At 46.8% G+C, this 27411-nt stretch overlaps 1 protein-coding gene and 2 pseudogenes across 4 annotated transcripts in view; 1 reads left to right on the top strand and 2 right to left on the bottom strand.

Annotated features, from left to right (window-relative positions):
- Positions 1-7211: 7211 nt before the first annotated feature.
- On the bottom strand, positions 7212-7312 carry LOC118665539 (annotated as a pseudogene).
- A 7828-nt stretch (positions 7313-15140) lies between these two features.
- Positions 15141-27411, top strand: part of PLEKHA7 (pleckstrin homology domain containing A7) — a 210080-nt gene continuing 197809 nt past the window's right edge. For all 4 annotated transcript variants that reach the window (XR_004970439.1, XM_036325534.1, XM_036325535.1 and 1 more), the window contains exons 1-3: positions 15141-15246; positions 15346-15422; positions 15514-15571. Coding sequence is in view for 3 of the 4 variants with exons in the window: in XM_036325534.1 (XP_036181427.1) it covers positions 15158-15246; positions 15346-15422; positions 15514-15571 (224 nt within the window). In the remaining variant the exon portion in view is untranslated. The remainder of the gene's footprint in view (positions 15247-15345; positions 15423-15513; positions 15572-27411) is intronic.
- Positions 25588-26452, bottom strand: LOC118664871 (annotated as a pseudogene).

Raw genomic sequence — 27411 nt, 5'->3', positions numbered from 1 at the left:
TACATATTTTTAAAAATTAATTTCAGAGAGGAAGGAAGAGGGAGAAAGACCCAGAAACATCGATGAGAGAGAATCACTGATCTGCTGCCTCCTGCACACCCCTCATTGGGATCAAGCCTGCAACCCAAGCATGTGCACTGACCAGGAATTGAACCATGACCTCCTGGTTCATAGGTTGGACCTTAACCACTGAGAAACACTGGCCGGGCAGCATAAGTTCATTTTTTAAAAAATTACCTCCATTTTAAAGATGGGAAAATTGAAGCTCAAAAGAGGTAATCTTTGAGACTCAAACTGAGGTCACTAGGATGCCTAGTGTTCCTATCACTATATCCCAATGCTTCTTAGGAGTTTTCTTCTGTTTTTTTTGTTTTCCTTTTAGAGAGGGAGGAAAGGAGAGAGAGAGAAATATTGATGTGAAAGAGATACATCAATCATTTGCCTCCCATACCCAACCCAATTGGGGATCGAACCCAAAACCTAGGTGTGTGCCCTGACTGGGAATCAAATCCCCGATTTTCCAGATGCTCCAGCCAACTGAGCCACACCAGCCAGGCCTCATTTTTTTTTTTTTTTTAAAGAAAAGTGAAATACTCTGGTTTCTCTTCAGATCGTATAAATCTTTCGCCTTTTAAAGAAAAGTGAAAATAATAATGACCCATGTTTTTCTAGATAAGTCAACTTAAAAATTAACAGAAACATACCTTGCTCCCCTTGGAGCATGTCCGTGCCCTTCCTTTTCTGGGGCATGTACTTTTGCTCTCTCTTTCCTAAACTCTAAGGGTCCCCACTAAACTAGCAACCAGGGGAACAGCGGGCAGTGGCAGCTCCTCCTGGGCTAACCCCCTGACCCTGTCTCCAAGTCCCCCTGTTCTCTGGCTTTTCGGTGAGCTAACAGCAGTCCCACCGTGGCTCACTTCTTTTCTATAACATTTCTAGGGAGTCAAAGCAGCCCCGCTCAGGATCCCTGCTGTTGCTTCTACTACCCTAAGTCCTTCCTTAGGACTCAAAATAAAAGTAAAAATTAACACAAACATTTTGGCTAATCCCTAATGTATGAAAATATCCATTACAGGAATCAAATTTTAAAATCTCAGTAAACTTAGGAGTGCCTAAGTTTATATTGTTTTATATTGTTTATAAGTTCTCTTTTATATTGTTTCTCTTTAATTTTCTTATCTATAAGTAAAAATTAGATTTCTTTTAAGCTAAGGATAAGAGTTGCCTTTCAGTAACAAGCTGTTCATGGCATCCCAACCTCACCTGCAGCCACACTGCTGCTTACACTCTCACCTGTTGCTGTGGCTACAAACACAGTGACACATACAGCAGGAGCCTGGGAATGACAACCACCAAATCAAGAGAGTGGTCCTCTCCAGAGGGAAGATGAGCAGGATTGGGCTACAGAGAGAGTTTCTATTGTGTTTGTAATGTATTTTTCCCCCATAAGGTAGGTGATATGTACAAGGGGATTTTTGCTATATTCTGTATTTTTGTATGCCCAACATTCTTTTAAAAATCTCTATGAGGTCTAGAATAGTAAAAAAGCAGTTCACTCAGCAATTATTTATGGCACTTTTGTAACATGTATTCTATACAGCGGTGAACAGCAATCTATTCATTGCTAATTAATTCAAAACACATTCACTAATCGCTTCTTATGGGCAAGGTGCTAGGCCAGATGCTAATAAGATGACTCATACCTGATCCTGCACCTTAAAAGACATGGGGGCATGTGGGCGAAGAAATGTGGCTCTATGGAAAGTAACTTCAAGGGTGATCATAAATTCCTAACTAGGCAGGTCATGGTGGGTAGTCACACCCCAGGCATATAACTTCTTTTTTTTTTAAAATATATTTTTATTGATTTCAGAGAGGAAGGGAGAGGGAGAGATAGAAACATCAATGATGAGAATCATTGATTGGTTGCCTCCTGCACGCCCCCTACTGGGGATTGAGCCCGTAACCCAGGCATGTGCCCTTGACCGGAATCGAACCTGGGACCCTTCAGTCCGCAGGCCAACGCTCTGTCCACTGAGCCAAACCAGCTAGGGCATAACTTCTTTACTAAAGCTTATCTTTGCCTTGAGCAAGCCCTGTCCATCGTCTCTGTGCATCTAGGTTAACACACTTCTGGAATGCCCTCTTTCAGACCCCTCTAGTGCATGACCACCCTTGCAGACCCCTCCTAAAGTGCGAGTGCACGTCATCTTAACTAGCTTGTAATTCAATCCTCATCTTGCTTTCTCCCACCTCTGTGTAATCTTCCTACATCCCCTCCTTAATTTCAAATGCATAGAAGAAATTGCAAAACTGTTATTCTCTGAGCATTTGAGATCTTGCTCCCTGGCATATGTTGCCAGTTTTGGCTCAGATAAACTCATAAAAATTCTCTGCAGGTTTGGACATTTCTTACATCAACAAGCATATTGCATTATTCATTAAGTGTACAAACCACAATGTAGAAATTAGCCTCAGAAGAGAGGTGCAGATAAAGTGCTAAGAAAAAATGGAAGTTTTGGGAAGGCTTCCCAGGGAAACGCAGTGACACTGGATCTGGAAGGATGCTTTGGGCAAGGGGGGAGAGAGAGCACCCCAAGAACAGAGCTTCCTGTGCGTGAGCAAGGTATGACGGTGGGAGAATGTGCAGTGTGCAGGACCAGTGAGTAATTTAGTTTGGCTGGTGAACTTGGGGGTAGTGAGAGAAGTCTGGGAAAGGAGTTAGGTCAGCTCCCAGAGAGCTCAGTCCAGGCCAAGCTGCTCCAGCCGCATGACCAGAACCGTGTGCTGTTAGCGAGGGCCGGTGGGGCGGGGAATGGCAGGTTGCTTCCTAGAGCCTGGGTGGGCACAAGCAGGACCTGGGCCTCTGGAGAGACAGAGCAGGGGTACAGCCCACAGGGCCTGCCAGCTGTTAGGGTTTGGGTGGGAATCACCACGTGCAAGTGGCTCTTCAGTTTCTGCTTAAACTTCTCCAGGGATGGGAGGGTCACCGCTGAGGAGTTTGTTTTTTTTTTAAATTTTTTTTTAAAAATATATATTTTATTGATTTTTTACAGTGGGGAAGGGAGAGGGATAGAGAGTTAGAAACATCGATGAGAGAGAAACATCGATTCAGCTGCCTCCTGCACACTCCCTACAGGGGATGTGCCCGCAACCCAGGTACACGCCCTTGACCGGAATCGAACCTGGGACCGTTCAGTCCACAGGCTGACGCTCTATCCACTGAGCCAAACCGGTTAGGGCAGGAGTTTGTTTTTTTTTTTTCTGCTGGGGAGTAGTTCCTCATGGGTCTACTGGAGCCCTTGGTGAGAGGTGAGACAGGAGAGAAACAAGTTAGAAAAATATAAAGTGTGCTGTCTGCCAGGGGCCTGTCCTCTGGTTCTGACAGTCAGTGTGCCTGAGGGTGAGCCCGGCTTGGGGTCCCTGTGAGGAAGGCTGCTTTGGGCTGTGCCCTTCTCCACTCAGGCCTTGACCAACAGGCTGCAGGTTGGAGCTCCTGGTTTGCTTCTGTGCTAATATGGGGCGGCCATGGTGCTGGGCCTGGAACACCTACCTCGTGGGGAGCTTGGGCCAGGGAGACCATTTGTGCTGGAGGTGTGGGAAGGTCCTGCGTCACCCTGGGGTCCTGCTCTCCTAGCATCTACTATTCTAGTCCAGGGGAAGGCACTTTGGCTGATCTGGGGTCTCAGCATGGGCCCCCCGCATTGGCCCTCACACCCCACCAACAGTGCTCAAAGATTGGGGCAAGGCTGGTCCTCCAGGAAGACTGACGAGGTGTCTTTGAGGATCTTTGGACAGAGCCCCTCCTGTATTTCTCCAGCTAACAGGTTGCAGTGCTGGAGATGCCATCATCGGAGGGTCTGGCACATGATTTGAGAGCCTACACCACAGGTCCTCAAACTTTTTAAACAGGGGCCAGTTCACTGTCCCTCAGACATCCCACACATGCGCACTGCGGCCCGGGACGAGTCGGCTGCTAAGCAGGACAGGCAGCGGCGGCAAAAACACCCGGCAGGCCGGATAAATGTTTTCGGCTGGCCGCATGTGGCCTGCGGGCCGTAGTTTGAGGACCCCTGGCCTACACCAATATACTTATTTATGAACAAATTCACAAAGATTCAAAGATCACTACTGGTTTTTGTAACTCGTAAAGCCCTAGGCTAACTAAAGTGTTATTATTTATGCAAATCACCCCTGAGCTCTAACCGCCTCTAACTCAGGATCAGGGGTTATGGGTTACAAACTCCTTTGCCTCTACAACCACATTGGAGCAACGCTGGAATGCAGAAATTATTAAACTCCTCTTTGTCTGTTTCCCCTTATAAAAATGGATGTCAAGTCCCTTGCCGAAGGTCAAATGGCCAATGCAAGGCCACCGTGGCTGGACACTAGATTTTAGAAACAGAAGGGTGTTATTTCCTCCCAATTTCTCAAAGCAGCCTGGGGCGGGACACTCTCAACCCCGCTGAAGGGCTGTTCTCTGACCTTTGAAAGCAAGATGAAGAATGAATGGGTGGGGGCTGGAAAGGAAGGACGGGTCAGCCTGAGTGTGTGTGTGATGAGGCCTGGAATGCGTGGCAGGAGTGCCACTGAGAAAGGTGAACTGGGATTGGGGTGTGTTCAGTTAGCTATTCAGGTGATGAGACTCGGGTCCCTCACCTGGGGGGAGAGCCCAGGTCTGCCAGTGCCTCTGCCCTGTTTTCTCCATCCTGCACTTCCCCCAGGGGTGCTGTGTGAACTTGACTAGTCTCACTGCCTGGGGGATGCTTATCTAGAAGAGGAGGAGTTGGGCCAAGTAGGCTCCAAGCCCCTGCTGGGCCTGCCACGCGAAGTCTGAAAGCAGGTGAAGCGTCCGGCCAGTGTTGGTTGAATGTCCACCCATGAACCAAGAGGTTCAATTCCCGAGACTGCTGGCTCCATCCCTAGTGAGGCACGTGCAGGAGGCAGCCAATTGATGTTTCTCTCTCATCAATGTTTCTGTCTCTCTGTACCGCTCCCTTCCTCTCTCATTAAAAAAAAAAAAAAAAAAAAAAAAAAGCAGGTGAAGCTATTCTAATCTCCAACACCTTCAGAAGAGGGACCCTGGGGCAGGCAGGGTGCGTGTTTAGAATCCTGGCTTGAGTCACTTTTCCTACATACAGACTCCTTTCTGGCCTTGTCCTGCTCGAAGATTGGAAATCAGGTGTAAATGTGAGGCATCTGGGCTGGGCCCAACCTGCTCATTTCTTCTTTCAGCAACATTCTCTAAACCAGTGGTTCTCAACCTTGGCTGCACATTAGAATCACCTGGGAATCTTTTTAAAATCCTGATTTCTGGGCCTCATCCTCCAGAAATTCTGTTTCTTTGTTAGGCCCAGAAATCAGGATTTTAAAAAGATTCCCAGGTGATTCTAACGTGCAGCCAAGGTTGAGAACCACTGAACTAAACCCTTACAATGGCCCTGGCTCCCCTCTTCCCTCCCACCCACCCATCCAATCAATAGTATTTATTGACTATTTGTCAGGTGCTGTTTTAGGCTTTGGGATACAACAGTAAACAAAAACAGACATAGTCTCTGCTCTCTTGGAGACTGTAGGACAAAGGAGATGTACCTGGTGCTACAAGAGCAAACCCTGACTGGGTGGGGGAATCTCACCATGGGGGGCAGAGAAGGCTGCCTGGAGGAAGTGACTCTTGAATTGTTATTTGAAGTGAGGGGAAATGAAGTGTGTGTGTGGGGGGGGGGGGGGGGGGGCGGATTCCAGACACAGCAAATAGCCTGTACATAGGCTTGTGGCAGAAGGGAGCAAGGTGAGTGCTGGGGAAGGAGAGTGGGCTGAGGAGGAGGAAGGGAGGCAGGGGCCAGAGCCACAGGACTTTGTAGGCCTTTTAATGTAACTTTTGTTTAGAGCAACAGGGATAAAGGTGTTTTGTTTTGTTTTGTTTGTTTTTATTTCTTTTAATATTTTTTATTGATTTTTTAGAGAGGAAGAGAGAGAGATAGAGAGCTAGAAACATCAATGAGAGAGAAACATCGATCAGCTGCTTCCTGCACATCTCCTACTGGGGATGTGCCTGCAGCCCAGGTACATGCCCTTGACCGGAATCGAACCCAGGACCCCTCAGTCTGCAGGCTGCCAGTTTCTGCAAAGGTGTTTTTTTTTATTAGCATTTATTTGATGCTGAATTTACTGGGTGGACCTGCCCACCCAAGGGGAGTAAATCCTACCTGGGGAGAGGCAGGCCCTAGAGAAAGGGACGTCCATCCTGAGGGAGCCCCAGTAGGGGCCGCAGGAAGCTAGCCCAAGGCTCCTGAGTCCCTCTGCTGGGAACACCCAGAATATGCCTGGGGGTCGGGAGGCTCTAAGGAGAATTTAGGTCAGGTTCTGGAGGGAAATGGGAAAACTACTTTAGGTTTGTGTGGGAGGATGCCTGTATAAAGCTGGCAAGGCAAGAATTAAGAAATTAAAATTGCCAGAGGTGCCAATGGAACTAGAAGCTCCAGACAGGCAGGGAGGGACTGTGTCTGTTTTATGGAAGCAGCTATACTATTAGAGCAGTGCCTAGCACACAATGTGCATGAAATTAACTTTTATTGATCAAATGCACAAATGGAGAACCTGTTAGGTGGGGGGGGAGGGAAGGAAGAAAAGGGGTGGCAAATGTTTTAGTGGAAGACAAAAAAGAAAGGAATTTTTACTTATTGAGCCTACTATTTGTGGGGCAATCTATATATATAAAAACCTAAGCGACCAAACGACTGGTTGACCAGTCAACAGGTTGCTATGATGCGCACTGACCAGCAGGGGGTACATGGTCAATGCAGGAGCTGCCCCCTGATGGTCAGTGTGCTCCCGCAGCCAACCTCCCATGGTCCCTCCCCCCAGCCAGCTGCAGCCCCCACCCCCTGATCTGCCTTGATCGCTGGCCAGGCCGAGGGACCCCACCAACACAAGAATTCGTGCACTGGGCCTCTAATATGCTAATAAACCCTTTAAATTCATGATGATGTTTTCAAGTTAGTTTTTTTAGTTTTAAGGTTAAAAATATGAAACAAAACAAAAATCTAAAAATAAGTCTCACTGTCATAACAGACCCTCAAGCTCCTTCTCAGAGGCTAATAAAGTTTTTTGCATATCTTTTTAGAAATTTCATATGTATATCCCTTGAGGGTCACCTGCTGCTCCCTGCTGCATACAGGATACTGGCCTGTAGTTTTCTTTTCCTTTTTTTGTGTGTGGAATGCTTCATGAATCTGTGTCATGCTTGTGCAGGGCCTTGCTAATCTCTTTATTGTTCCAATTTTAGTATATGTGCTGCTGAAGAGAGCACTCATTTTCTTTTCATGTAGTGTCCTTATCTGGCTTTGGTATCAGGGTAGGACTGGCCTTATTAAGTTCAGAAGTGTTCCCTCCTGTTACATTTTAAGGATTGGTGTTAATTCTTCTTCTTCTTTTTTTAAAAATATATCTTTTATTGATTTTTTACAGAGATGAAGGGAGAGAGATAGAGAGTTAGAAACATCGATGAGAGCGAAACATCTATCAGCTGCCTCCTGCACACCCGCCACTGGGGATGTGCCCGCAACCAAGGTACATGCCCTTGACCGGAATTGAACCCGGGACCCTTCAGTCCGGAGGCTGACGGTCTATCCACCGAGCCAAACCAGCTAGGGCTGTTAATTCTTCTTTAAGTGTTTGGTGGAATTCACCAGGGATCCTGGTGAATTCATCTGGATCCTGGGCTTTTCTTTGTTGGGAATTCTTGATTACTGATTCAATCTCAGTATTCATTATTGGTCTGTTCAGATTTTCTATTTCTTCATGATTAAGTCTTAGGGGGTTGTATGCTTTTAGGAATTTATCAATTTCTTCTAGGTTACCCATTTTTTAGTATGTGATTGTTCACAGTATTTTCTTATGATTCTTTGTATTTCTGTGGTATAGTTGTCCTGTCTCCTCTTTCATTCCTGAATTTATTTATTTGAGGTATTTCTCTTTTTTTCTTAGTCTAGCTAAGGGTTCGTGAGTTTTGGTTATCTTCACAATACCAGCTCTTAGTTTCATTGATCGTTTCTTTTGTTTTTCTGTTCTCTATTTCATTTATTTCTGCAGTGATCTTTGTTATTTCCTTCCTCCTGCTAACTCTGTACTTAATTTTTTTTTTTTTTTTTAATAGTTCCTTCAGGTAAGTTTCGGTTATTTGAGCTCTTTCTTTTTCTTAATGTAGGTGTATTATCTCTATACACTTTCCTTACAATTGCTTTTGCTGCACCCCATAGGTTTTGGTATATTGGGTTTTTGTTTTCAATATATATATAATATATTTTTATTGATTTCAGAGAGGAAGGAGGAGAAACAGAGAGAGAAATATCAATGATGAGAATCATTGATCGGCTGCCCCCTGCACGCCCCCTACTGGGGATCGAGCCCGAAACCCGGACATGTGCCCTTGACCAGAATTGAACCTAGGACCCTTCAGTCCACAGGCCGACACTCTAGCCATTGAGCCAAACTGTCTAGAACTTCAATATATTTTTAAATTTCCCAGTTGATTTAGTCTTTGACCCATTAGTTGTTCAGAAGCATGTTATTTAACTTCCACATACTTGCGAATTTTCCAGCTTTCCTCCTGTTATTGATTTTTTTGTCTCAAACCATTGCGGTTGGAAGAGATACTTAGTATGATTTCAATCTTCTTAAATTTGGTAAGATTTGTTTTGTCACATACCATAATCATCTATCTTGGAGAATGTTCCATATGTGCTTGAGAAGAATGTGTATGGAACTGCTATTGAATTTCTATAAATGTCTGTTAGGTTCATTTGGTCTAATGTGGCATTCAAGTTTATTATTTCCTTATTTATTTTCTGTCTGGAGAATCTATTGTTGAAAGTGAGGTATTGAAGTCCTTTAATATGATCGTAGTCTATTTCTCCCTTCAGATTTGTTCATATTTGCTTAATATAGTTAGATGTTCTGATGTCGGGTGCATGTATATTTATGACTGTTTTATCTTCTTGATGAATGGGCCTTTTATCATTACACAATGACCGTCTTTGTCTCTTGTTAGCATTTTAGGATTAAAGTCTATTTGTCTGATATAAGTATAGCTATCCCTGTTCTCTTTTGTTTCCACTTGCATGGAGTATCTTTATCCATTCCTTCACTTTGAGCCTATGTGTGTCCTTACAGCTGAAATGAATCTTGTAGGAGGCATATAGTTGGGTCTTATTTTTTTATTTATCAAGCTATTCTATGGCTTTTGATTGGAGAATTTAGCCATTTGCATTTAGAGTAATTATTGATAGGTAAGTACTCACTAATGCATCTTATTGTTTTTGGCTATTTTAGAGTTCATTTGTTCCTTTCTTCCTCTCTTGCTGCCTTTCTTTGTAAATCGATGATTTTCCATTATGCTTTGATTTCCTTCTCTTTATCTTTTGTGAATCTACTATAGGTTTTTGCTTTATGGTTACCATGAGGCTTACATATAACATCTTACAGATATAATAGCATATTTTATCCTGATAATAATTTAACTTTGGTCACATATAAAAACTCTACCTTTTTATCTTTTTTGTTTTTGATGTCACAATTAACCTCTTTTTATACTGTGTATTAATAAATTATTATAGTTATTTTTAATACTCTTGTCCTTTATCCTTTATATTAAAGTGGTTTACACACCATCATATTACATTATTAGAGTATGCTGAATTTGTATATATACTTACCTTTACCAGCATATTGTATGCTTTCATGTTACTAATTAGCATCTTTCCATTTCAACTTGAAGAACTGTCAGCATTTCTTGTAAGGCAGGTCTAGTGGTGATGAACCCCCTTAGCTTTTGTTTTTCTGGGGAATTCCTTATCTTACCTTCATTTCTAAAGGATAATTTTGCCAGACAGAGCATTCCTGTTTGGCATTTTTTTTCTTTGACCATTTTTAATACATCATCCCATTCTCTCCTAGTCTGTAAGGGTTTTGCTGAGAAATCTGCTGACAACTTTACAAGTTCCTAATAAGTTACATGCTTCATTTCTCTCCCTGCTTTTAAGATTCCCTCTTTGTCTTTGATTTTTGGCAGTCTTATTCTTTTCGACAGTCCTGGAGAGGACCTCTTTGAGTTTATTTGGTGACTTATGAGTTTCATGTACTTGGATATCTAAATCTTTCCCCAGATTTGGGAAGTTCTCAGCCATCATTTTCTTTAAATAAACTTTCTGCCCCCTTTTCCCTCTGGAACTCCAATAACTCATAAGTTATTTCTTTTGATGATACCCCATAGTTCATGTAGGCTTTCTTTACTCTTTTTCATTCTTTGTTCTCCTCTGACTAGGTAATTTCAAAGTTCTTGTCTTCTAACTCACAGATTTTTTCTTTTGCTTGATTCATTGATGTTTTCCATTGCATTTTTCATTTAATTCATTGTATTTTTCAGCTTCAGAATTTGTTTGGCTTTTTTTTATGATTGCTATCTCTTTCTTTCCTTTTTTAAAATGGGTGTTCTTTTAAAAATATATATTTTTATTGATTTCAGAGAAGAAGGGAGAGGGAGAGAAACATCATTGAGAGAGAATCATTGATTGGCTGCCTCCTACACACCCCCTATTGGGGATCAAGCCCACAACCCCGGCATGTGCCCTGAATGGGAATCAAACTGTGACCTGGTTTATAGGTCGATGCTCAACCACTGAGCCAACCGACTGGGCTGTTATCTCTTTCTTAAAGTTCTCATTTTGTTCATGTATTGTTTTCCTGATTTCAGTGAATTGTCTTTCTGTATTTTCTTGTAGCTCATTAAGTTTACCTAAAATAGTTATTTTGAATTATTTATCAGGTAAATTGCAGATCTCCATGCCTTTAGGATGGCTTACTAGAAGATTATTGTGATCCATTGGTGGTGTCATGTTTTGTTGATTTTTTGCCGGGGTCCAACCCCAGCAGGTCCAGGGGTCCCCAAAGGTGTGGACGGAGTCGGCGGAGAAGGAAGGACACGGAGACAGCGTTCAGTTGATCAGCAGCCTAGCCAGGATCTCCAGCCAGGATCTCCAGCCAAGTTCTGGTCTGGATCTCCAGCAAAGTTCTGGCTAGGATCTGCAGCCAGGGTCTGTGTCCATGTTCTCTTGCTAGGTTCTTCAGGTTCTCCAGCCAGGTTCTGTAGCCATGTTTCCTCTCTAGGTTCTCCAGCCAGGTTCTGTCCAGGTTCTCCAGCCAGGTTCAGTTACCAGGTTCTAGTCAGGTTCTCTTGCCAATTTCTGTAGTCAGGTTCAGTCCAGGATCTTTTGCCATGTTCTCTCGCTAGGTTCTGTCTCTAGGTTCTGAGGCCAGTTTCTGTCCAGGATCTTTTGCCATGTTCTCTCCAGCGAAGTTCTTCTGTCTCTAGAGAACGTTCTGTGTAGGTTCTGTGCCTAGGTTCTGTCTCTCCTTCTGTCTTGTTACATCTGTATTTATACCAGTTGATTCAATCCTATCAATCTCTATTACAAAGGTTAGGGCGTTTCTTATCTCCATTCCAGGGAGTAAAGATTATGTAGCTTAAGCATGATTCTTCATAGTTAAAGTGATTAATTATCCGCCTGGCACTTAGTTAAGAGGTTTTATTCCCTCCCTAACTTCAGGGGAAAATCCCTACCTGGGGAAACAACCTTTCTCAGAGAGGAGACCTTGGTTAAAACACATAGTGCCAAGAAGGTGAGCAAATATATTAAGAACAGTATGCCATATATGCCAGGCCCCTTGAAACAGCAAGCATGGACCGGCTCCCGGCAATTTTTCATGTTCCTTTGTGTTGCTGTGTTCACATTGGAAAGAGCAGTTACCTCCTCTAGTCTTTACTAACTACCCTCTTCAATGCACCCAAACTTGTATTTTTTGCTCTAGTGGTATGCTGGAACTTCTCCACTGGAAACTTGGACTTCCACAAAGACCCCCTCACCTCTGGGGGATTGTCTAGGACAGGGGTGGGCAACCTTTTTGTGAGTGCGTGCCAAAACCAGCAAAACCTGACTCAAAATTCTTCTGCGTTCCAACCCTAATTTTTTGAGAACATGTTATGCCTACTTGATATCTCTTAAGGTGTACGTATGTGAAGAACCTTGAAGAAATAATAAAATTCATTCGAGTGACAAAAACACAGTATATTATGATGAAAAATACATTTATTTTTTAATGTATACATGTACACTGATAGTCCAACAGAAAACTGTATGACTCAGTTTGATGTTATCAGTGGGACTTCTGCAGCTGCATCACTGATGACAGAGATTTTACATCAGGTTTATATTTCGTGACCTTCAGAGATATGCACAAGCTACTACTTTCATCCGTCAGGCTACTCCTATTACGAGACTTAACAAAATTCATCACTGAGAACAAAGATTCACAATTGTAAATGGAAGATTATAAGAGAGGGTTTCGCGTGCCAGCAAAAGTTACTGGCGTGCCATGTTTGGCACGCGTGCCAGGGGTTGCCCACCCCTGGTCTAGGACAATGATTTTCAGGGACTCCTTGACTGCAGCTGAGAGGTACTAGAGCAGCCGTGGGCAAACTACAGCCCGCGGGCCGGATCCGGCCCGTTTGAAATGAATAAAACTATTGAAAAAAAAGACCGTACCCTTTTATGTAATGATGTTTACTTTGAATTTATATTAGTTCACACAACCACTCCATCCATGCTTTTGTTCCGGCCCTCCGGTCCAGTTTAAGAACCCATTGTGGCCCTCGAGTCAAAAAGTTTGCCCACCCCTGGACTAGAGTCAGTTCATGGGCCACAGCAGTGTCCACAGCCAGGATCAAGGTCTGTGTGCCTACTGCCCAATGCATATGTGGGTAAAACTTCTCCTGGGTTTCTTGGCATATGGTACTGGTCCCCACAGCTCCCACATAATACTTTTGTCTGTGGATGGATCCCAAATTTTATTGTTGAGGAGGAGACACAAACAAGGGAAATCTTAATCATGATGCTCCCTATATATAATAGTAGCATACCATATCATACTTCTGCATCTTGCATTTCACTTAATATCTTAGAGACCATTCTATAGCAGTACCTAGAGATCTAGCTCATTTTCTGTAACAGCTGCATCCTATTGTAGGAATATGTCATAATTTAATTTACCTGTTTTTTAAAATTGAGGTATAATTGACATATAACATTGTATTAGTTTCAAATATATAATGATTAGATATTTGTACTAGCATATATTATGAAATGTCACAATAAGTCTAGTTAACATTCATCACCATACAAACCTGTTCTTTTTTGATAGACATTTAGATTGTTTCCAGTCTTTCATAACTATTGACAATGCTGCAGTGAATACTCTAGTACTCAGGCCTTGGTGCCCGTGTGAGTATTAATGTAGGATAAATTTCTAGTAGTGGAATTGCTAGGTCAAAAGGTATATGCATTTAAATTCTAATAACTTTGAACAAACTATCCTCAAAGAGACAACCATTTTATAGTCCCACCAACAATAAAGAAGAACGTCTTTCTCTGTAATGCCCACTTTTGGCAATTTGATACCTAAAAAATGTACCTCACCTTAATTTTAATCTGCCTTTCTCCTATTATGAGGTGGTTGAGTGTCTTTCCATTTGTTTAAAAGCCACTTGTATTGCTTTTTTTGTGAACTGTGTGTTCCTGACCTTTGCCCACTTAATGTATTGTTTCAAATTAGTGTTTAACAATAAAAGCATTATTTTCCCATTGTCATTTGCTCAAGAATCTCCTCAAAGGCAGGAGACCCTCTCAGAACCTGTCTGTTCTCAAGGAAGGGCGTGGGTATGGCCTCCTTAACATCCCATAACCCTCCCACAACCCCGTGTTTGCTCTCCCCTCCTCCCCTTCCCAGTCAAATGTGACCCGTCCTTCAGGTGAGCCGAATTGCACCTGTTTGGGATGGCTTTCTGAATAACTAATGCCCACACACTGCCTAGTCTCACTTCTATATGGGTCTCATCTCATCAACCACAGCCTCCGTCCCCCAAAGTCTGGGCCTGATATCTCCCCGAGTGCAGCTGCCTCTGGCCCTGCTCAGTGCGCAGGGGTGTCAGTGTGGAGCGTTTGAGGCACTCATTCAGCTTTTGACTACATGCATGCATCAGGCACTGTTCCAGGCGCCGTGGATATGGCGCTGCATGACAGACCGAGGCCCCTCCTCTCCTCCAGCTGACATTTCAGTGAGGGCGGGGGGCTAATAACAACAAACAAGGCAATACAGAAACACAAGTAAGAACGCCAATTCAGTGTACACAGTAATGGAACTGATAGCGAAGGGCGGAGGGGAAGTCTCCTCTGGACAGAGGGGTCAGGAGAGGGATCCCCAGGAGCTGAGATGAGAGCACAGACTGACTATGAGAAGGCTCCAGCCCTGGAAAGAACCTTCCAGAGCCCCCACTAGAGGTCCCGCCTGGAGGATCTGCTTCAGACGGAGGAGATACAGCCCAGCCCTCAGCCACTTGATGAAACTTGCAGGCAGAGCCTGTGATCTCTGCCACTTTAGGGCTGTGCATGTGGCGTGTGGGGAGAGGGCCTGCACCCCCTTTTCATATTCCAGCTGCAAACTTGGGTAAATGAAACCATGCTTGACCTGGCATTAATAGAGGACCTTCTACTTGCCAGGGTCCAGTTAAGCACTTTACACCACTGTTACTTCATTTAATCTGCACTCCAATCCCGTGTATTTATTATTAACTTTATTTTACAGAGGAAGAACCCGAGGCTCGGAATATGGAGGGAACCTGTCTAGGTTTCCATGGTGCAGACAGAAGTACAGGTCCCAGAGAGGGTGGGGTTTGCAGGAACATTCGGGGTGCATCCCGTTTCCGGAGTTTGCCCCTGGGGCCCGGACAGCGGCCCCCGCCCCGCCCGAGTCTCTGGGGCCAAGGGGCGCACGGCGGGCTGGGGGCGGGGAAGTCCGGGGACAAAGGCCGCGGCCGCCGCGTCGGGCGGGCCGGGGCGGCGGCGAACTGCTGCGGCCGTCGGGACCTGCGGACGCCGGGACCTGGCCACGCGCCCGCGCTGGGGGAGTCCGCACGGCGATGGAGCGCCCCGGGGGGCCGCCCGAGCCCGCGCCGGCCGAGCCCGCCGGCCCGCCGCCCGCACCGCCCCCTCCCCCGCCCCCGCTCCCTCCCGCCCGCCCCGCGGCGGCTCCGAGCTCGGCGAACATGGCGGCGGCGGCGGCGGTCGGGCGGGACACTCTACCTGAGCACTGGTCCTACGGCGTGTGCCGGGACGGCCGCGTCTTCTTCATCAAGTGCGGCGCGGGCACGCGGGGGCGCGGGGCGGGCGGGGCGCGGGGCCGGGCGGGCGCCCCCCGGGGGGCAGCGCGCTAACAGGTGCACCTCTCCCGCAGTGACCAGCTCCGCCGCACGACCTGGCTGCACCCGCGCACCGGGGAGCCCGTCAACTCCGGCCACATGATCCGCTCAGGTGGGCGCGGGGCCGGCGGGATGGGGCGCCCGGGGGGGGGGGCGCGCCTGGGCGGCCAAGTTTGACCTGAACTTTTCTCGCGTCTCCGCAGACCTGCCCCGCGGCTGGGAGGAGGGCTTCACGGAGGAGGGCGCCAGCTACTTCATCGAGTGAGTGACCGCGCCTCCGCCGCGCTCGCCCCCGGGCCGGGGGGTCCCGTGCGTTCCCGCCGCGCGGCCGCGCCCCCTCCTCCCGCGCGGGCCCCGGGCGAGTTGGCGCGCACAGCGCCGCGGCCGCCGACGCGTGGGGTTTTGTTTGCCCGAGTGGTGAGGCGGCGGCTGGAGGGAGGCGGGTGCGGTACCCACCTCCGCGAGGGCTCTGGGGCGGGGGTCCGGGATCCGGCCCGCGACGGGGGCCCGGCCTGCAAACTGCGCCCTGGACCTGGCATTTGGGTTGGCTTCGGGCACTGGCGTGAGGGGTCGGATACGCCTCCCTTTGGGGTCTCCCGTGGCACCGGGCTGGGTCGGGGATGAGCAGGGGTGAGGAGAGTGGAACAAGGGTCCCGTCCGGGCTCCGGGAGCCGGGGATGGAGTGGGTGGTGAGGAGGGGGGGCGGGGGACAGAGACGAAGGGACTCTGTTTGGGGTGCGTGGGCTCTCTCTGCAGCCCCGTTCTCGGCGACGGTAGTGGAGAGTTGCAGCCGCATCCCACCCCGACCCTCCTGCGCCGACCCGCGGGGCAGAGATGGGGGCGGGGAGGGGAGCCGATGAGCCAATGATGTTACTCGAACGCTGTGCGTCTCCTGAGCCGCATCTCAAAAGAGGACGGTCCTACGGCCTCCGCTTCGTTAAGCAGTAGCTTTTCCTCAAAAACCCAGAGCCTTGCCCCACAAGCCCAGTTATCCCCGACCTGGGTCTGTGGAGATGAAACCGAGGCGCCGTTCAGACGCTAACACCGGTAGAGTTTTTACTTTCCCGCCGCGGGCTATCCCCGTGTTGCAGCGCATCTGCCCCTGCCTGCTCGCCACCGCGCCCCACGAGGTCAGACACCGCTTTTGATCCTTTGCCCCAGTGCCTGGTACGGAGTAGGCGCTCGGTAGATGTTTGTTCACCGAGTGAGTGAGCTAGCTTCAGGTCTGTCTGGACGGACGGTGGTCTGACTAATATTTAGTGTAGTTTTGGGGACTGTGAGTCGGAAATCCTTTCTTTCACCGACTTGAAAACTGCTAGTCGGCAGCGGGCCAGCATTTTGGAAGCTCAGATGGTCCCGTAAAGTCCTGGGGCCCCTCTCCCTCTGGGCTTGCTTGGGCTCCTGCAGGAAGGTTGAAATCCTGATGAATGAGATGAATAGAAGTGAGCACTAGAACTGTGGATATGGTTGGATGTCCTGTGTGTGTGTGTGTGTGTGTGTGTGTATGAGAGAGAGAGAGAGAGAGAGAGAGAGAGAGAGAAGGAGTGAGAGAGAGAGAGAGAGAGAGAGAGAGAAGGAGTGAGAGAGAGAGAGAGAGAAGGAGTGAGAGAGAGAGAGAGAGAGAGTGAGTGTGTTGGGGAGCTGGTTGGGATCATTAGGACTTTTTTTTTTTTTTTTATTAGTTAAGGTATTACAAATGTGTCCTCATCCCCCCCATTAACCCCCGACCTCCCCCCCACACACAAACTCATGCTCCCATCCCCCTGTTGTCCATGTCCATCGGTTTGGCTTATATACATGTACACAAGTCCTTCGGTTGATCTCTTCCCCTTACCCCCGCCCTCCCCTACTTTCCCTCTGGGGATTGATAGCCTGATCGCTGTTTCTCAGTCTTTGGGTCTGTCCCTTTTCATCAGTCTATGTTGTTCTCTATAATCCACAAATGAGTGAGATCATGTGGTATTTATCTCTCTCTGACTGGCTTATTTCACTTAGCATAATGCTCTCCAGTTCCATCCATGCTGTTGCAAAAGGCAAGAGTTCCTTTTTTTTTTTTACCGCAGCATAGTATTCCATTGTGTATATGTACCACAGTTTTCTAATCCACTCATCTGCTGATGGGCACTTAGGCTGATTCCAAATCTTAGCTATGGTGAATTGTGCTGCTATGAACATAGGGGTGCATATATCCTTTCTGATTGGTGTTTCTGGTTTCTTGGGATATATTCCTAGTAGTGAGATCACTGGGTCAAATGGGAGTTCCATTTTTAGTCTTCTGAGGTAGCTCCATACTGTTCTCCACAGAGGCTGCACCAGTCTGCATTCCCACCAGCAGTGCAGAAGGGTTCCTTTTTCTCCACATCCTCTCCAACACTTGTTGTTTGTTGATTTGTTGATGATAGCCATTCTGACAGGTGTGAGATGATAACGCATTGTTGTTTTGATTTGCATCTCTCGTATAATTAGTGACTTTGAGCAGGTTTTCATATGTCTTTCGGCCTTCTGTATGTCCTCTTTCGAAAAGTGTCTATCTAGGTCCGTTGCCCATTTTTTTATTGGATTGTTTATCTTCCTTTTGTTAAGTTTCATGAGATCCCTGTAAATGTTGGAAATTAAACCCTTATCGGTGGTATCATTGGCAAATATGTTCTCCCATGTAGTGGGTCTTCTTGTTGTTTTGTTGATGGTTTCCTTTGCTGTGCAAAAGCTTTTTATTTTGATGTAGTCCCATTTGTTTATTTTCTCTTTAGTTTCCATTGCATTAGGACCTTTTATTAGTGGTCCTCTCTGGCTCATAACTGCATCTGCTGGGATTTATTAGCTATCTCCTGTGTACCACATATTGTTCTAGGCATTGGAACTACAGAAATGAATGAGGCAGCCCTGGCCGGTGTGGCTTAGTTGGTTGGAGCGTTGTCGACACTGTGCACCCAAAGGGTCTCAGGTTCAATGTCCTGTTAGGGCACATGCCCGGGTTGTGAGTTTGATCACTGCTCAGGGTGCATGCTCAGGGTACATGCAGGAGACAACCTATTGATATTTCTTTTTCTCTCACTGTTGTAATGTACCCCGCGAATCACAGAAGGACGCCTCAAGAAGTCGAATTAAAGAGTCACATTTATTGCAATCCGGGACTATGAGGGGCCATTTTGCTTTCCCAAATCTCATAGTAACAAGATGGTCGCAGCTCCAGGGTTATATAGGCAAAAAATCACAAGGCATTGATTACATCCTAGGGTTTGGAATGAGGAATCTGGTTTGCAAAAAAGCAGTTTACAGAAACAGAAACAGCATGTTATCTAGGGCCCTTGGGTAACCTGGATGAAACTTAGGCATGTTATCTAAATTACAGTTTGGGGTCTAGAGCCCTCTGACCTTGGGATAACTGTGCTGTCCTTCCCAGGTAAAGGAAAATGTGCTTCCTAAGACCAGTATGACCACAACCCATGGGATATTCACATTACAATCAATAAGGCATTTAATCAAATGGGATGATTTATATAATTCAGAAAATCAAAATAACCTGTCCATTGTTAAACAAAGCAAATAGGTACATAAGCCGAACAGCAGGGTTAAAGCTAAACTATAATTTCTACCTGAGATGGTTGCTACCATACTTCATCACATCCATGCTTCTCTCTCCCTCTCCCTTCCTCACTCTCTAAAATCAATTTAGAAAAACCAAACACACATCCTAAGGTGAGAATTTTAAAAAATTGAATAAAAAAGGAAGTGAATGATGCAGACATGGAGCTTACAATGTACTGGGGAAGGGAGGGAGTAGAAAATCCTATTTAATAAAAGGCTAATAGCCCTGGCCAGCTTGGCTCAGTGGATAGAGCATCAGCCTGTGGACCGAAGGGTCCCAGGTTTGATTCCGGCCAAGGGCACATGCCTGGGTTGCGGGCTCGATCCCCAGTGTGGGGTGTGCAGGAGACAGCCGATCAATGATTCTCTCTCATCATTGATGTTTCTATCTCTCTCTTCTCCCTTTCTCTCTGAAATCAATAAAGAAATATATTTTTAAAAAAATAAAAGGCTAATATGCAAATCCACTGAACATCGGATGACCAGTTGTTATGACAGGCACTGACCACCAGGGGGCAGATGCTTAATGCAGGAGCTGCCCCCTGGTGGTCGGTGCGCTCCCACAGGGGGAGCATCACTCAGCCAGAGCCCCGAGCCGGGTTCAAGGCTGGCAGCAGCAGCAGCAGGCAGTAGCGGTAGCGGTGGGGGACCTCTCCCGCCTCCAGGGCAGTCGGACATCTCACAAGGATTCCCAGACTGCAAGAGGGCCCAGGCTGGGCTGAGGACCCCCCTTCAACCTCCCCTCCCCCCTCCAGTGTGTGAATTTCGTTTATTGGGCCTCTAGTAAGTAAATAAACAATAATATCAGATAGTGAGCAGTAACTATGCAGAAAGTTAAAATAAGGTGATATAAAGTAACTGAGTGGTTTGGTTGGATGGGAGGTTAGGTGTGGTGTTTCTGAGTAGATGACTTTTAAGGTAAAATGAATAACAAAAAGATCCATTGTTATGTTGAGGGAACAGCCAGTACAAGGGCTTTAAGGCAACAAAGAGCTTCAAATTCAAGGAGCAGAAAGGCCAGTGTGGCTGGAGGTGGTGAACAAGGGCGACGGAGGCAGGAGAAGCCCTTACAGACAGGAGGGAGTAAATGGTGTGAGGCTCAACCACCGAGCCACGCCGCCTGGGCCCACCTCTCCTAGTTACTGTTTCTGTCTCTTCCATGAAGTTCTAGGCAAAATCTTGAGCTGAGGGATCGGAGGTGTGTGTAGGACCCAAGGTCAGTTTCACAGCCGCTTGCCCTTCGTCCCTTTTGTTGTCTCTTCCGTGGCGACTCTGTGGAGTCCCTCATAGTTATCCTTCGGCAAGCCCTGCCTCTACCTACAGGGCCTTGGCCAGGCCCTTCCAGGCAAAGGCGAAAGCAGTGTGACCGTGCCCCTGGAACTGTTAACTAGTTCCACCCATGGCAGCTGACTTGTTTTCTGCCTCATTCTGTGGCGAGTTCTTGAAGACTTAAAGATTTGGGGAGTAATTATTCTCCTCCCCCCCCCCCCCCACACACACATAAAAATATTTTGCTTCAAGGGTGCTTTCTTGGATTTACCATGAGCATTTCTAAATTTTTTATTTTTTTGGTGTGGGGAGTTCTCTAATATGGCTCAGTGAGAGGGACAAAGCGTCCGCACCCCTGATTTTATTTTCGCCGGTGGATCCTTGCCTGGAAGCTGTGCAAGGGGTTCGGGATGCATCAGTTGCCCCTGATAGTTAGCAGATGTTGGAATACTCTCCAGAATCGATTTCTTGAAGGAGACCACCGGAGCTAAGGCAGGTGGATTTTAGTTTTTGTTTCTGCACTTTGCATTCAACTGTGGATTAATTAGGGACAAAATGTTATGAGGAATCTACTCCTGGTTCTCCCGGTTCTAGACTAGGCGATGCGGATTTGTACGTCAAGACTTCTCTACTTTCCCATGAGTCCCTTAGCCTGGTAGCAGGATATGATAGCAGTTGTGCCATTAACAGCAGCAGCAATAATTGTGGTAGCGATTATGTAATAGCATCATATTTTGGAGTCCTTGAAAAATGCCAGGAGCTGTTTTTAACTGTTACCTGATTTAATTCTTGCAACAACTTGATGAAGTAGGAACTGTTAACTAGTTCCATTTTTTCCTATGCGGAAACCTGTAATAATCCCAGTCATTCCAACAGCAAAGGCAGTTGGCTTTTTCTGGTACCTTTTCCTACTTTATCCTTATAACAGCCCCTAGAAGCCGCAGAGCTGGGGTTTGTCCTGTTCTTCAGATGATGAAATTCAGGTCCATGAAGGATCAGCGATTTTCCCAAAATGTCAGAGCTGGGACCAGAACCGTAGTCTTCAGTCTCTGGGATGGTAACCATGGTAGTCACGGTGGCTTCTACCCCAGGTCACAGGCGAGAGCCAGCGTCGATACCTGAAGGAGCTCCATGCCATGTATTGCTGCTCCGACTCAGGCTGCCTGAGGCTCAGGGGCCATTCCCCTGCTTTGTTTCTGCTGGGGACTGAGGTGCCCTGGGAAGGCAGCGGCCCTTGGTCTCCTATGCTGATTGGTGATGGTGCATGTCTCTGATTAGTAAGAAATGGAAGGCATTAATTATTACCTAGTAAAGACAGTCTGGCAGACACAGCCTTTTCAACAGGAGACCCCCGAGGGAGAAATTCTTAAAGAGGCCCCAGGAACTAGAGTGCTGTGCTGGACTGGCTTTGGGGGTTTCATGGAACCCCATGGGTTGGGTTCTCCCTACAGCTGTTTTGAATAGATCCTGCGTCAAAAAGGAGAAGGAATTCCAGAGAGGAGGGGTTTTTGCTACCCTGCCTGTGCCAAGGTTGCTTCTTGAAGGCAGACCCCAGTTCTCCACCTCTGAGATTGGCACCCATCCCAGCACCGGGCACTAAGTAGGCAATTGGTATTTATTGAAGCAGCAGTGTTTAAGGGACCCAGGGAGTTCAGCAGGTATTCCAGGTCTTGGAAAACTTATTGGGGGTAGGGGGGAGATCAGGATGGGGGTGGTGGTGGTGGGGAGACCAGGCAAGGTCAAAGAAGTGAAGCAGCCAGGAACGTGCCTGTCAAGGCTGGTTGGTGCCTGGAGCCCAGGCTTCTTGTATGCAGTTTCTGGCTGTCAAGAACAGCACACAAAGCAGGAACCTGGCCTCTGGCTTCATAACCTCACGACCTCATACTCTGTATCTGGGGAGTCTGTTGGCCACTGGACCTGGCTGCCCTCCCTCCCTGGTTGCCAGGTCTTGGTCCTCTGTGACTTGGCTTCATGTTCCTTAGTTTCAGCTTTGGAGCCTGCGGGGCCACCATTGTAGGTGTCGGTCCCCTGTGGGTGCACATCCCCAAATGAGGCCAGTGAGGCACTTAAGAAGGCATTTCTGAGGGCTGGAGTAAGGCTGCTTTCCCACTCCCTCCCCAGCCCTTTTCCCTACAGCAGGTCCTGAGGGCAGGACTGGCTCCAGAATTTGCATGGCCCAGTGCAAAATGAAAGTGCAGGGCCACTTGTTCAAAAAGCCAGAAAAATAAGGGCATTAAAATAGAAAACATTCCCTTTCTCCTTCAGTCTTTCCCTCTGCTTGTCATGGTGTTTTTATTTGCTATTTAATGTCTTTCAGAGTAAAAAGCGGTTTTTAATTATTAGCATAAATCTTGTGATTCATCTCTGTATTGTGGACTATAAAATTTTAAACCAACTATCAGGGCATTGCCTTCATAGGCTGAATCACCACCAAAAATGCCAGGCACCACTCTGAGCCCCCACAGGGCAAGAGTGCGGTGCTCAGGCCCCTGGGACGAGAGTGAGGAGCGGGGAGGCTGGGTGGGCCGTGGGGCTCCAGGAGGCTGGGAGTGGGCAGTTAAGAACCTGTCCCAGGGAGGCAGGGAGTGGGGACTGGCGTGGGCCAAGGCGTCACGCCTCCTTCAGAAGGGTTACCCTTCCAGAGATAATGCTAAATATCTAGAGTGTGTTTTTCCATTCAGCAAAACCATTTCTGAGTCTGACCTTACAGGGAGGGAGGAAGAGTTGGGGAGTGAAGGTTGAGCCAGGGGTGTAGAATGTCCAGGTCGGGACCCCACCTGGTGTAGACACCACGTAAGTGTAGAAGGCCTTCAGGAAAGCCTGTGAACACTGGGCAGCCCGGGAAGCCACCGCTTTAGGTTTAATTGTGCTGTCAGCCAAGGGACGGTCTCTCGGGCCACCCCAGGAAGAAGTCCGTCCTGACTGCCACATTTTACTCCCCAGGCAAACGTTGAACTTTATGTTAGTGAAATTTGTCTTGCAGAGTGCCAACCTGTTGGTTCATTTAGTTGTCATGTTTCTCATTGAAGTGCTTCTGGGAACAGCAGTCCCAGAAGCTCTATTTCAAACCAGAGAGCAACCATTCCACAAAGAATTTCTGGGGAGCTCGCAGCTTACATGCATTTAAAAGGGAAATTCCGAACCCTCTTGTTGCAAGTTCAGAAGGTTCTCCCAGCTTGGCAAGTTTTGGCGGAATCCCACTTTGCCTTTCGTTTCCTGGTTGTTTTATCAAGGGTGAAAACTGACTCATGGCTTGAAATGTTAGTTAGGTTCTGTGCGGAAGGAACAAGAGCGGCGTTGTGCAGAAAGCCGGAGGAAGGATTAAGGGCCATGATTTGTACCAGGTCTTAAAACCCTCCTGGAAAAGATCTGGGAAACCTCTTTAAGAAACGGGTTGCCAGTTGCTTTTGAAGGTCCTTTTTTTTCTTTTTTCTTTTTTCAGAGCCAGACAGGAGGTGGGTTGGGGGAAGAGGTGTCAGCTCCTGTTCGCAGAGCTGTGTGTGTGTGAAGAGGGTGGCTGTAGGTTTCTTGTGCACTGATGGCCATCTTTCCATTCTCTTACTTACAGAGAATTTTGGGCTTCTTAAATGGAAGATTTTGGAAAAAGGAGTTTATTTCAATTACTGTTGACATTCAAGATTGTATTAGTTTCATATCAGGATGGCAAAAATTAAATGTTGGATGAAATCTAGTGTTGATGAAGATATTGGGAAATGAGCAATTTGTACATTATTGATTAGGATGTGAATTTATGCAAACTTTTTGGAAAAACAATTTACAATCTCTATAACAAATTAACTACCTATACATTTTGAAAAAAAAGATATTGTATTCATTTCAGGTATACTGCATAGTGGTTAGACATTTATATGATTTACAAAGTGATCCTCCTGGTAAGTCTTGCACCGACCTAACACCATACATAGCTATTACAATATTGTTGACTATATTTTCTATTCTGTAGTTTATATCCCCGTGACTATTATGTAACTGCCAATTGTGCTTCTTCTTCTTCTTCTTCTTCTTCTTCTTCTTCTTCTTCTTCTTCTTCTTCTTCTTCTTTTACATATATCTTTATTCATTTCAGAGAGAAAGGGAGAGGGAGAAATAGAAACATCAATGATGAGAGAGAATCATTGATCGGCTGCCTCCTGCACGCCCCACACTGGGGATCGAGCTGGCAACCAGGGCATGTGCCCTGACCAGGAATCGAACCGTGACCTCTTGGTTCATAGGTCGATGTTCAACCACTGAGCCATGCCGGCCGGGCCAATTGTGCTTCTTAATCCCTTCACCTTTTTCACCCAGTCCCCCAACCTCCCTCCCATCTGGCCACCATCAGCTTGTTCTCTATACCTGTGAGTTTGTTTCTGTTTTATTTGTTCATTTTGTTTATTAGCTTCCACATATAAGTGAAAGCATATGGTATGCGTCTTTCTCTGTCTGATTTATTTCACTTAGCATGTTGTTGCAAATGGTAAGATTTCGTCCTTTTTATGGCCGAGTATTATTCCACTTTGTTATGCACCACAAAGAAAGGAGCTTATTGAGAAAGCACCTCACTGTGTGGACTGTTTGGAGATTTAATGAGGAGCCTGCTCCAGTTTTCTGCCTCTTCAGAACAGAGCCTGGTTTGCATCTTTTTGTTCAGCATGAGGCAGCAGCGTCTCAGTAGACTGGCATGGTGTCCTAAGTAAATATTGGCAGAGGGAAAAGCATGGAGGAATATGGTTTTATTTGCCTGTTGTTTTTCAATGGCTGTCAAAACATTTTTATTTAGGTTTTTTGGAACAAGAAGTGTTTTGGATGAATGTTTTATTGTTTACAGCGTGCTTCTGAACATTATCTGGTTGGAGGCTGACAGTTAGTGCAGACATGTGGGCTCAGAGTGATGAAGTGACTTCCTAAAGCCCAGGCCACATTCGCTCAGCTTTTTTAGGCTTCAGAGAAGGGATGGGCGTGTGGTGTCTCAGATCAGAGCTTCTCAGACTTTTTGGCCACAGCCCTAATGACAGAAGAGGGTGAAGCTCCACTTACCTGGCAAACTGGATGGTGGAAAATGTCCTCAAAATGTCCCAAAATTCATGTGAACGCTATCCTCAGTTTAACTTAAAAAACCCCCTTCCACATGCCCAGTAAGATCAGTACTTGGGCAGGGATGTATCATGTTTGTTGTATGGCCTTGTGTTTTCCTAAACAGAAACATGTGCCCTTAGGGGCACCAGTTGTCCTATCCAGTCTTTTTTTTTTTTTTTAGATATTTGAAATACAACTTTATTCTGATTCTAAACGAAAAGGAATAGGAATGACAGTAACAAACAAGGTTTCACCACTGAGTATTGTGATGCGACTGCAGCTTTCTTATAGGAAACTCAATAAGGAAACAATTGCATTCCAAAACAGCTAAATATGCAGGTCCAAAAAGTGAAGGTATTTTAACTGCCACATTCACTCGAAGCCCATTCATCTTTCAGCATCCCAGGATCAAGCACATGTTCTCTTTGCTTAGCTATATAATAAAGTGGCAAACACGCGGCACCACTGACATCACAGGACGGTTGCCTATAAAACTAGACTTCTGACGCTGGGCTCCAGCTTCCCTCTCACAGGTCGTCATCCTCACCTGGGAGCGCGGTGGTCTGAGCAACCTCTGGATCTTGCTCATACTGTGCTGCCAGCGCGGGGTCCATGACCACCTCTGGAGGGGCAAGAGCAGGCGACGAACTCCAAGTTAGGGTCTCCGATGAGTTTTCTAGCAAGCCAGAGGAAGGGCTTTTCAAAGTTGTAGTTACTTTTGGCAGAAATGTAGTACTGAAGGTTCTTCTTTCGGTGGAAGACAATGGATTTCGCCTTCACTTTCCTGTCCTTGATGTCCACTTTGTTGCCACACAAGACGATGGGGATGTTCTCACACACGCGCACCAGATCTCGATGCCAGTTAGGCACGTTCTTGTAAGTACCTCTCGAAGTTACATCAAACATTATAATGGCACACTGGGCTTGGATGTAGTAGCCGTCGCACAGCCCCCCGAACTTCTCCTGGCCGGCCGTGTCCCACACGTTGAACTTGATGGGCCCGCGGTTGGTGTGGAACACGAGGGGGTGCACCTCCACGCCCAGGGTGGCCACGTACTTCTTCTCGAACTCGCCCGTCAGGTGGCGCTTCATGAAGGTGGTCTTCCCGGTGCCGCCGCCCCCGACCAGCACCAGCTTGAACTGCACTTGGGGTTCTCCTTGGGCGGCCACGGCGATGTCACTTCCAGAACCATCTCCGGGCCGACTGACTGAGAGCTCTCCAGTCTTTTGTTGTTGTTGTCATTAATCCTTACCTGAGGATATTTTCCATTGATTTTTAGAGAGTGGAAGAGAGGAGGGGAGACAGAGAGAGAAACATTGATGTAAGAGAGACAAATCGATTGGTTGCCTCCCTCACCGTCCTGACTGGGGCCAAGGATAAAGCCTGCAGCTAAGGTATGTGCCCTTGACAGGAATTGAACCTGAGACCCTTTAGTCTGTAGGCTGATGCTCTAACCACAGAGCCAAGCCACCTAGGACTGCCCTGTTCCGTTTTAAGTGACAGGGAAGTGTGGGGAGGCTGCTCATTGGCTTTCCAGCCTCCCTGGGCCCTGAGCATCCAAAGGCCGATGTACAGGCCTAGAGGAGACAACATCTGCAGCAGTGCTGACCTCGCCCATTGCCTGGACTGAGTTGTGCCAGGCCACCTCTCATTCTGGCGTGCAGCATACTCACAGTCTCCCGGATGCTGGCCTGGCAGCACGGTGGTTTTTCTGGAAGCCCAAAGCACAGCCAGGCCACTTCATCATGCACCAAAATGCACAGGGTTGTGTATGTGGTGGTAGTGCACATAAGGAGGCAGAGGTAGGCGCATGGTCTCTGGATTCCTGGATTCTAATTCCAGCTCCACTGCGTACCGCTCCCTGACCTTGGTAGGTTACCCACTCCCTTTAAGCCTCACTTCCACACCAGTAAGATGGGGATAAATGTGAGAAGTCCATTAATTAACTGATGAAAAAGGGCTTAGCAAGTACCTAGCACATAGTAAATGCCCAATAAATGTGAGCTGCTCTTTTTTAAAAAAAATATATTTTATTGATTTTTTACAGAGAGGAAGGGAGAGGGATAGAGAGTTAGAAACATCGATGAGAGAGAAACATCGATCAGCTGCCTCCTGCACACTCCCCACTGGGGATGTGCCTGCAACTAAGGTACATGCCCTTGACTGG

This window comes from Myotis myotis, unplaced genomic scaffold (genome assembly GCF_014108235.1).
Source record: "Myotis myotis isolate mMyoMyo1 unplaced genomic scaffold, mMyoMyo1.p scaffold_m19_p_10, whole genome shotgun sequence".
NCBI lineage: Eukaryota > Metazoa > Chordata > Mammalia > Chiroptera > Vespertilionidae > Myotis > Myotis myotis.
The sequence above is the reverse complement of the archived record's forward strand: the minus strand, read 5'-3'. Positions and strand labels throughout refer to the sequence as shown.